General features: G+C 49.1%; 1 protein-coding gene across 1 annotated transcript in view; it reads right to left on the bottom strand.

The window, feature by feature from the left end:
* Tctn2 (tectonic family member 2) overlaps positions 1–11,162 on the bottom strand; it is a 28,234-nt gene extending 17,072 nt beyond the window's left edge. The window contains exons 1-7 of the mRNA XM_021186903.1: positions 10,981–11,162; positions 10,695–10,802; positions 10,229–10,305; positions 7,344–7,539; positions 5,806–5,906; positions 1,193–1,389; positions 504–627 (exon numbers count right to left, since the gene is read on the bottom strand). Of these exons, the coding sequence (XP_021042562.1) occupies positions 504–627; positions 1,193–1,389; positions 5,806–5,906; positions 7,344–7,539; positions 10,229–10,305; positions 10,695–10,802; positions 10,981–11,062 (885 nt within the window). The 5' untranslated portion in view covers positions 11,063–11,162. The remainder of the gene's footprint in view (positions 1–503; positions 628–1,192; positions 1,390–5,805; positions 5,907–7,343; positions 7,540–10,228; positions 10,306–10,694; positions 10,803–10,980) is intronic.
* Positions 11,163–11,468: the final 306 nt, after the last annotated feature.

Genomic DNA, 11,468 nt, shown 5'->3' with positions numbered 1-11,468 from the left:
TTGTTTAGACAGGGTTTGTCTGTGCAGTCCTGGCTGTCCTGGAACTCACTCTGTAGACCAGGCTGGCCTCGAACTCAGAAATCTGCCTGCTTCTGCCTCCCAAGTGCTGGGATTAAAGGCGTGCACCACCACTGCCTGGCTATGTTTTAACATTCTTAGTGTTATACTCCACCACATATTCAGAGCTTCTTAGAAAGGGCTGGGGCTGAGAGTGGAGAAGCCTTGATTGGCATACGCAAGGTTATACACAAACCCCAGCACAGCAAAAGCATAAAACACTGACAGGGAATGAACCGGAGACTGACCACAGCCTCAGGAGCCCACACAGAGACTCTCCCGCCTCATCACACACGTTCCCAATTCGACTTAGCAAAGAGAAGAGTTGAGAAGGAGTCTTTTCAGTCTAGAGACTATTAACTCACAAGAGGGAAAATAAGCCGCTTAGAGGGAGATCCTCAGAGGCAATGCTAGTTAAATCCGAGTGCTCAAATGGAAGGTGTTACCTGAGGGATGGTAAAATACCCCTCCGTGGTCAAAATGGGATCTCCTTGTTTGTAACTGGCGTCAGCGAAGTCTCTTAGGTCGAAGTGCAAATGGGCTTCAAAGCCGGGGGAATGTCTGGGGGAACTGGGAGACCAGGAGACATGATCAGTGGGAGACATGATCAGTGGGAGACATGATCAGTGGGCCCGCAGGAGGCCTGCTTAGCCTGAACACAGGTCCAAGACCCACCTGAGGACAATAAAAAACAAAGAAGACCAGTAACACTTCAGCTGTTTTTTGTTTGTTTGTTTGTTTGTTTGCTTTGAGATAGGGTCTCATGTAGCCCAGGCTGACTGCAAACTCTCTGTGTAGCCAAGGATGACCTTGAATTCCTGATCCTGTCTCAGCCTGCTGACTGCTGGGGTTGCAGGGATACGGCACTAACCCTAGCTCTTCATTTTTCTTTTTAATTTAGAAGATCATAGTTACAAAGGTTTCAATGACACAGGACTATACAACACAGAAAGTTCAAATCCCTGGGGCTCTTGGCTCCTTCCCCCATGCTGGAAAGTCACTGCTAAGTGCTGGAACCTACTGTGGGCTTCTTTATGGTACCGAGAGAAAATGGTGAACCAAGTCAAGGACCCAGTAAAAGGAGACCTGGCGTCCCTGGGGGGCAGGCCCCTCCTAGGCAGCACCAGGTACTCACGTGGCACCGTGGTAGAAGTGACCCAGGAACGGCGAGGTGGAGGGTGGCGACTGCACACACAGGAAGGGAAACCAGTCAGGAGTCTGGTGTGTAGTGCCGACTGCACAGTGATGGTGGGACGGAGGGCTGACGTGCCCTCCAAACACGCCGGAGAAGCAGGACCATTGGAACAGCTCTCTTAGTTCCGGCTGACAGTCCTGGAAAAGAGATAAAAAGGGTAACGAGGGCACCCAAGCTCGCACTGCGAGGCTGGGCACGGCTCCCAGCTAACGTGACGACATGCACTCCGAGGCCACCAGCGTGCGACCCAGTAGATGAGAAAGCAGGGGCATCTCAGTCTCCTCCCCCTGTGCTTGGCGGTGCGAGAAGAGCTCCTCGGAGCTGTGGAGAGGGCTCAGTCGGTAAAATGCGTGGGCCGCGAGCAGGAGGACCTGAGTTCCACTTGGAGAACCTACATAGAAAGGCCTGCGGTCGTGGCCTGTGACTGCTGGGGAGACTGAGGAAGGGCAATCCCTGGGGCCCACCAGACAGCCTGCCGAGCCCACCCAGCCGGCTGCAGGTTCAGTGAGAGAGAAACATTTTAAAGGATGCATGGTGCCTAAGGATTAATTATCCTCTGGCTTCCACAGTGTGTACACACACACAAGCAATCTCACACACACACACACACACACACACACACACACGCCCTACACCATATACATACAAACCTCCATAACACACACACTCATACACACACACATACAACCACACACACACGCCCTACACCATATACATACAAACCTCCATAACACTCTCTCACACACACACACACACACACACACTACATCATATACATACAAACCTCCATAACACACACACACTCACACGCACACAAACACCTTACACCATATACATACAAGCCTCCATAACACACACTCTCACACACTCTCACACACACATACACACACACTACATCATATACATACAAACCTCCATAACACACACACACTCACTCACACACACATACAAACACACATACCATATACATAAAACCTCCTTGACACACACATACACACAAACACACACCCTACACCATATACATACAAACCTCCATAACACACATACTCACAAACACACACACACCCTACACCATATACATACAAGCCTCCATAACACTCTCACACACATACACTACATCATATACATACAAACCTCCATAACACGCACACACTCACATGCACACAAACACCTTACACCATATACATACAAGCCTCCATAACACACTCTCACACACTCACATACACTCACACACTCTCACACAGACACAAATACTCCATCATATACATACAAACCTCCATAATAGACACACTCACACACACACACACTCCGTTCCTTACACTTGCATGAATGATCACAAAGTCCCTTAGCTCCCCAGTGAGAAGTTCAGTCAGAATCTTCCAGCCCGCAATGGAGGGAGCGTCAGTGGGAATGTCATCACACCAGGCCCAGAGCTGGAGAGCTATGATCTCAGGAGGATGAGGTGTGAGGATCAAAAGTTCGAGACCAGCCTGGGCTACTCACTTGGTGGGACTCTGTCTCAAATGTTTAAAAAGTAACAGAGCAGGGCTGGGCCCCTTACCCAGTGGGGGCAAGGATGTGTGAGGCCCATACTCAACCCCCAGTACCTCAAAAACAAGATTAAAATTGTGCATAAAGCGTAAATTGGGATTGTTTAAGATGCCATTGACACAGAATATATTTCATATGTTTGGTTGCTCACTTAGCTTGAGACGAGGTCTCCTGGGCTGGAACTCACTCTATAGAATAGACTAGCCTCAGATTCACAGAGATCCCCCTGCCTCTGCTTCCTGAGTCCTAAGACTAGAGGGGGAGCACCATCATGCCCTGCTATCTACTTCTTTTTGGTTGGTTTGTGATTTTGAGACAGGGTCTCACTGAGTAGCTCTGATGAACTGACTGTGCATAAACCAGGGCTTCCTATTGGTTTATTAATTTATTTAATGTAAGTACACTGTAGCTGTCTTCAGAAACTCCAGAAGAGGGAGTCAGATCTTGCTACAGATGGTTGTGAGCCACCATGTGGTCGCTGGGACTTGAACTCAGGACCTCTAGAAGAGCAGCCAGTGCTCTTAACTGCTGAGCCATCTTGTTTTTTTGCTTTTACGACTATTTTTATTTCTTTCACGTGCATCGTGTTTTGCTTCTATGTGTGTGTGTGTGTGCATCTATGTGCACCACCACACTCGGCCTTGCTCTTTTGATATGACAGAGAGTCTCACTGCATAGACCAGACTAGCTTCCAGTTCACACTGAGCCTCCTTAGTGGCTTGGTCTGGTGCTGCTATGTATGCTAAAGACCGTATCCCCAAACCTGGCTGCTCCAAGACAAGCACACACACCGGCTTTGGTTGTATAAGCCCTCCCCAAGTTTTCCATGATTAGTTAATAAAGACGCCCACAGCCTATGGTTGGGCAGAAGAGAAGCAGGCGGGGATTTGGGTCCTGGGCTTGGGGTTTGAGGCAGGCAGCATGAGGGAGGGAAAGAGAGAGGAGGAAGAAGGACGACTCCAAGGGCTGGGTCGATCATGAGTGCACAGCTGTGAGCGGCAGCCTGCTGGAGTAGGAGTGGTCCAGGCAGAACATGGCAAGCTGTAACACGGGATTACTGACCGGAAGTAGACAGAGGGTAGATATCTGCCGAGCTCTACTGCTTTAAGACTTAATATAGCCGGGTGTAGTGACTCACGCATTTAATCCCAGCACTCGGGAGGCAGAGGCAGGCAGATTTCTGAGTTCGAGGCCAGCCTGGTCTACACAGTGAGTTCCAGGACAGCCAAGACTACACAGAGAAACCCTGTCTCAAAAAACCAAAATAAAATAAAATAAAATAAAAGATTTAATATAAATATAAAGCGGGTTTTTTTGTCTTTTATTTGGTAACTAAATGATCCAAGGTAGGGTAGAAACCCCCAAATAATATTTACCACACGATCCTCAGTAAACCTGAGCCTTTTCCTTCCCAGGGCTAGACTTGCGGGCCTGTGGCACCACACTCGGTGCTACCTTAGGAATCCCAAGAGGAGCAGCTACCACAGTCGACAACACAACCAGCTTCGAGGGCAGTTAGTAATGGCCGGGTTCAGCTTGGCTGGAGCCATCCTGATTATGTAACTCTACTGCTAGCACAGTGACACATGGGAGCACGTGACAAAAAAGCCTCTGCAGACAGGTGCCCCTCACGGCCTCTGCCGACAGGCGCCCCTCACGGCCTCTGCAGACAGGTGCCCCTCACGGCCTCTGCAGACAGGCGCCCCTCACGGCCTCTGCAGACAGGTGCCCCTTACGGCCGTTTTTGTTTGTGTTGCTTTGGTTTTTGAGGGTCTCCAATGGCTGCCCGATGACCTGCGAGTTTGCTTAGGTGGCCCTGTAACACCCCCCCCCCCCCGTGCCTCCCTGTACAGTGGTGGTCAAGTTCACGGGTGTATTTACCTCCCAAGATTTTACAACAAGATTAGACAGTAAGTATCTCTGAAGGGTTCTGTGTTGATTTGTTCAATAGGATAGGTCTGTCTGTCTGTCTAGCACTTGGGAAGCAGAAACCGGATTGGGAGTGCCAGGTTCCCCACACCCACGGTAAGCACGCAGCCAGCAAAACCCGCCTTGAAGCACTAACAACTGCCCTTCAATCCCAGCACTCAGAAGACAGAAACAGGCAGATCTTGGTGAGTTTGAGGCCAGCCTGGGCTACACAGCAAGTTGTAGGCTAACAAAGGTTATAGAGAGAGACTCTCAAAACAGATGAACAAAAGCAACAACAACAAACAAAACTCAACCACATGTGACCATATTCCCGAAAAAAATGAAAGACCCTGGGTACCAGCGAACATGCCTATCATTTGTGTAATTTTAAGGTATGTATTATAAACCAGGTGTGGTGGTTTGTGCCTTCAATCCTGGCACTCAGGAAAGCTGAGGCAGGAGGTCTACCTTACCTTGGAGGTCAGCCTAGACTACATAGTGAGACTTGTTACTAAATAAACAAGCCAGGGCTGGCAGTGTGGCTCAGCGTGGGAAGATGTCTGCTAACAAGCCTGGTAACTGGAGTTTTATTCCAGGAACCTCTACATATGTACTGTAGCATAACCCTCCATAACACACACAGACATACACACACACACAGACACACACACACACAAACTCACTCACACACACAAATAAATGTAGTTAAAATTTTAAAATAAGATTAAAATCACCCTCAACCTATAGCTCTCCCTAAGGTGATTTTATCCAAAGACATACTCCCCTCTTTCCTCCACAAACTACACAGACAACACCAGAAGAGAAAATACTCAATTTTAACACAATATGCAGCTCTGAGATAGAGACAGGAGGAACAAGAGTTCAAAGCCACTCCCCACCACATGGAGTCTTCCAGGCCAGCTTGGACTACATGAGACCCAATCTCAAAAACAAAACAAAACAAAACAACCAAAAAAAAAAAAACTGATTTGCAAGATGAAATCTAATCTCTGTTGTCACCTACCCAGTGGGGGTGACAGCTGGAGCCCCCTACGTTCTCAGATAACCTGGAAAACAGAAGAAAAGCTTACCTGGTCACAGCAGCATCGAATGTCACAGGCCTTGGCTGTTAGGTCGCACGGGCAGGGACCCAGGGGCTGACAGACTTGGTTAGGAATGACAGTCATGTTCTCTGAAAAGTACGCATGTCGAGAAAAGTTCAGCTACAAAACAGCTGCGCAAGGCATGAACACGTGTTTGACATTTGAAAAAAAAAATGGCTGAATCAAGATTTGTGCTTGTGTGAATGTGTGTGTGTGTGAATGTGTGTGTGTGTGTCTACATGTGTGTAGTAGTCAGATGTTTTCTCTTCTCCTTGGTTTTTGGTGGTGGTGCTGGTGGTTTTGACTCGAGGACTCGCTATATACACCTTACACCTTGCTGTCCTGGAACTCAGACCCATGTGCAGTCAGTTACCTTGAAGGACACGAGCCACAGCGTCCACTGAGAAAGCTCTTCACAGACCCTACACAACACACAGAAGCCAGAGGCCAGCTGGGCATGGTGGCACACACTTTTATTTCTAGCACTTGGGAGGCAGAGGTAGGCAGATCTCTGCGAGTCTGAGGCCAGCCTGGTCTACAGAGCAAGTTCCAGGATGGCCAGGGCTGCACAGAGAAACCCTATCATGAAAAACTATAAAACGAAAAGAAGAACAAGGAGAAGGAGAAGGGAGGAGGAGAAGGGAGGAAGGAGAAGGAGGAGGAGGAGGAGCAGCAGCACCAGCAGCCAGGACCAGAGAACAGACCACGTAAGGACGTGGGGTCAGCCTGTGTAACCACACCGATGTGACATCAGAAGGCACTGGAGATAGGCCTTCCTCTGCTATACGAGCCAACAGAGGCTCCTTTCTGCGTGTCTGCGCTCACCAAATACCTCTTGTCTGTCCTTCCTTCTTCCTGGTTTGAACCGATGTCACACTAGGTCTGTTAGACCTTCGCAAGCTCTAAATCTCCACAGTCCATCTGCAGGTGGGTGTTCCAGACATCTCCTAAATACACTTAAGCATATTTTTCCCCCCTAAGGAAAATACTTACAAATCAGTTTTGAATTCTGTGTCTCTGTGTATGTGAGTGTCGGTACATTTAGGAAGGCAAGAGGGACTCAAAAATTGAGTCTGGTGACTGAAGACAAGACTTGGTGGTGGTTATAAGGGCATTTGCTGTTCTTGCAGAGGACCTGGGTTCAAGTCACATTACTCAAAAAGTGGCTCTTAACACATGTAATTCCAGGTACGGGGATCTATCGCCCTCTTCTGGCCTCTTCAGGTACTGCACAAACATAATGCCTGTATGCTCACCCAAGCACACACACACACACACACACACACACACACACACACACACACACGCACACGCAAATTAAAAACAAAAAATTAACTCAGGAGCCAGAGGCAAGGCATAGCTCTGTGAGTTCAACCTGGTCTACATAGTGAGATCTAGATCAAAAAAACAAAAACAAAAACAAACAAAAAAATCCTGATAACAGAGTCACGTCTAATACACTGCACACACTACACAACCTTCAGATAGTGGCTGACAGAAACGTTTTGACTGTAGAAGTCACTTGCCTGACACGTTGTGGGTTACAGATGTGTTAGGATAAATCTCCACCTGGATGAGCAGATGCGCTAAGCAGGATGCATTGTGGGAGGCTGAAACCAGCAGGGTCTGCACGACGCACGGGGGCTCTGAGAACGAGGCCGTCTCGCCTGCGGAGCACCAGTCTAGACCCCTCTTCCACCTTATGGTCACTTCCAGCGTGTTCTAGAAGGGAAACACAGCTGTGCTTCTAAAGTGACCCACTTCGAGTTGAGGGAGCGAAATGGAACACACTGTAAACGTGCAGCACGTGAGCCTTGCTTTGTTTTACCAAAGAGCTGTATATGGCCGAGATGACGCACTTCACAAAAAGAGACTTGCATATAAAGATGGCAGCGCTCGCTTCAGTTTCAAGCAAACTGTGGTATGTAAGCTCTGTTGTCTTTCTCCTATTACCTTTGCTATTTACTTACATATTGTGTGTGTGTGTGTGTGTACATGCACTCATGTGTACACATTCACGTTGGGATTGACTCAGGACTTCACACACATGCTGGGCAAGCACTGTACCAACTGAACTATATTCCCAGCCTAGCACCTCATTTTTAGAAATGTTCTCTTTAAGTGCGTGTAGGTACCAACAGAGGCCCCAGGAGAACACTGCATGCCCTGGGGCTAGAGCGACAGGTGATTGTGAGCCGCCTGAGCCGTCTACCAGCTCCATTTCCTTGGGTTTGGGGGTTTTTTTTGTTGTTGTTGTTGTTTTGGTTTTTTTGAGATCAGATCTGACTGTGTATCTGGTTGGCGTTGAACTTGCTACATAAACCAGGCTAACCTTAAACTCAGAGATCTACCTGCCTCTGTTTTCTGAGTGCTGGGGTTAAAGGTATGCACCACCTTGTCCACCCCACTTCCCAATCTTGTTTGCGTGTGTGTGTGTGTGTGTGTGTGTGTTTATTTTTTTTTTTTTTAAAGATTTATTTATTTATTATATGTAAGTACACTGTAGCTGACTTCAGACACTCCAGAAGAGGGCATCAGATCTTGTTACGGATGGTTGTGAGCCACCATATGGTTGCTGGGATTTGAACTCGGGACCTTTGGAAGAGCAGTCGGTGCTCTTAACCCGCTGAGCCATCTCACCAGCCCCGTGTGTGTGTATTATATTCTGTGCATGGGTGTTCAGCCTGTGTATATGTCTGTGTACCACGTGTGTGCCTAACACCCTCAAAGGCCAGAAGAGGGCGCTGGAGACCCTGGAACTGAATGAAGTTACAGAGTGCTTTGAGAGGCTGTGGGTGCTAGTACTGAGTCCTGGGTCCTCTGCAAGAACAACATGTGCAACAGCTAAATCATTTCTCTGGCTCCCCTCCCGCATTTCTTCATCCTAAACACAAAAGCAAACAATGTTTGGACACTGAGAAAGCTCAGCTTGGGAGTCCAGCTTCTCGAGAACATTTGGAAGATTTTTTTTTTTTTAATCTTCCCAGGAGCTTGAGATTACACTCACACACACATACACGGGAAGAGACCCCAGTTCTCAGGATGGCTTTGGACTGGTACAATTGCTATCCCTAAGATAGCGTTTGTTTATATCTCAAACGCACATTATGTCAGCTAGGCACATCCATTCATCCCTCAAGATATAAGTGACCCCAACACAGAGATGAGCAAGATCAGTGTTTACAGGGTTAGAGAGATGGCTCAGTGGCTAACAGAGGGCCCGGGGTTCAGCTCCCAACACCCACATGGTACCTTCACAACCACCGATAACTCCTGTTCCAGGGGATCCAGTGCCCTCTTCTGACCCCCTCGGGTACTGGGCATCTATGTGTTATAGACTGGGAATTGAGTTAGAGATGGTTGGGAGCTACCACATGCATGCTGGGAATTGAAAACAGGCCCTCTCCAAGAGCAGTCAGTGCTCTCAAACGCTGAGCCATCTCTCCAGCTTCTCTTTCATTTATTTCGGAAACAGTGTCACTATGCAGCCCAGAGTGGCTTTGATTCTGTGATCCTCCTGCCTCGGCCTCCCCAGTTTTGTGGTTACAAGCCTGCACTGACACACACACAAATTCACAGATTCTGTAATTCATCCAGACACACCTAGAGTAAGAACTCTATACGAGATGGGGGTCTCCAGTGACACGCCAACAATTCCATGATAATACTGACTATGGAACAGGGCGGGTCGGATCACAAGAACACTGGAGAGCTGACAGTGTGACAAGCACACAGGATCTGAGTTTGATCCCCAGCAACACACACACACACACACACACACACACACACACTGTGCTGGCTAGTCTACATAAGCTAGTTAGTTGAAAGGAGGGAACCTCAGTTAAGAAAATGCTTCATCCAGCTGTAAGACAGTTTCTTTCTTTTCTTTTTTTTCTTTTTTTTTTTTTTTTTTTTTTTTTGGTTTTTTGAGACCGGGGTTTTTTTTTACCCCCTGGTTGTCCTGGAACTCACTCTGTAGACCAGGCTGGCCTCGAACTCAGAAATCTGCCTGCCTCTGCCTCCCGAGTGCTGGGATTAAAGGTGTACGCCACCACGCACAGCTGTAAGATAGTTTCTTAATTAGAGCCACTCCTGGGTTCTCTGAGAAAGCAGGCTGAGCAAACCATGGGGAGCAAGCCAGTAAGCAGCACCCCTCCACGGCCTCTGCATCAGCTCCTGCCTCCAGGTTCCTGCCCTGTTGGAGGTCCTGTCCTGACTTCCTTCAGTGGTGAGCCACAATGTGGAAGTGTAAGCTGAATAAACCCTTTCCCCCTCAACTCCCCTTTTGGTCATGACGTTGCCTTGCAGCAACAAAAGCCCTAATTAGGTCATACTCACACATTCTTAGCCATAGAAGGCCTGCAAGAAGCCTAAATAGGGGGCCTCTACAGGTGCAAAGAAGCTGTCTTACCTCTCGGGGGCTCACAGTCACATTCCAATCCGCTGTCTCATTGTGGAGGCCGCCACAGGTAGGAACTGGTAACACTCCTAAGCGAGAAATTAGGGTGTGGTAGCTAGGGTGAGTCGAGTATCCTGGGGTAGGAATCCCCCCCCCCACACACACACAAGCTGCATCTGACTGGTATCCCATTTGTCAAATGGGACAAAAAAGATTGCTGTTCTTAGAACTACTCTCAGGGGAGCTAGCTGATCTTTTATTTTCCTTAAAAACAAGACAAAACAAATTTTATTATGCAAACCAGGCTGGCTGCATATTCGAATTTCCACCTCAGTTCTGGAATTAAAGGCGTGTGCTCCCATGCGCTCCCTTATCCAGGGCCGGTCCACAGAGTCTGCAGCCGGCCCCACTCCTATTCTGCTGAGAACAGCATTTCTGTTGGCAGCACCCACGCTCCCAAGAACAGCCAGAGTCCTACCGTCCTCGACCTGCAGCGGAGCCAGAGACACGGCGACATCCTCGCTGCCTCCGACCAGGGTCGCGCGGACCTCAGGGCTGGACATCCGGATGAAAGGTGGGATGAAAACTGAGGGAAGGAAGGATGTGCGGGGAGGGGTTAACGGGTGCAGAACCTGTACCTGGGGGGCGTGTGCTGGCTTTTTAAGTGGCCTGGCTTCCGGGATCCTAGGAACCCCGGGTCTAGCCCTTTAAGAGCCAGATTCCCTCAGCCTGGGCCATGCAGGCCATACCCCCGCCATACACACCCGGGTCCCCGCGCAGCGGCCTCAGGACGCCCTGCAGCAGGAGGAGTCCCCACAGGAAGCTGAGCGGCGACAGAGAGCCCATACTCGGGGCCGGCCTGCCTCAGAAACCCAGAAGAGCCTGGAAGAGAAAAAGCGGCGGCCTTCGCTGCCTCGCCGACGCCATATTGCCAAGCTAAATGCCCGCAGCCATGGCAACCACCAATCAAAGATGGGAATGTCGTGATTGGTCCAGGTTTGCAACGGAGGGGGGACCAGTAGCCATGGTAACCTCCAAGCGGCCAGCGGCCCTCCGGCTCCATGATTGGTCCAGAGCAAGAGCGCGGGTTCTCTGATCAGGGCCCAACACACCAGACCTTGTTGGGGGGTTCTGACTCCATTGAACATGGTGAGTTCTTTCCATCCCAGATGTAAAAAAATAAAAAATGAAAAAAACCAGCCGGGCGTAGTGGCGCACGCCTTTAATCCCAGCACTCGGGAGGCAGAGGCAG

This window comes from Mus pahari, chromosome 23, assembly GCF_900095145.1.
Source record: "Mus pahari chromosome 23, PAHARI_EIJ_v1.1, whole genome shotgun sequence".
NCBI lineage: Eukaryota > Metazoa > Chordata > Mammalia > Rodentia > Muridae > Mus > Mus pahari.
Note: the sequence above shows the minus strand (reverse complement) of the source record. Positions and strands in the feature narration are given on the sequence as shown.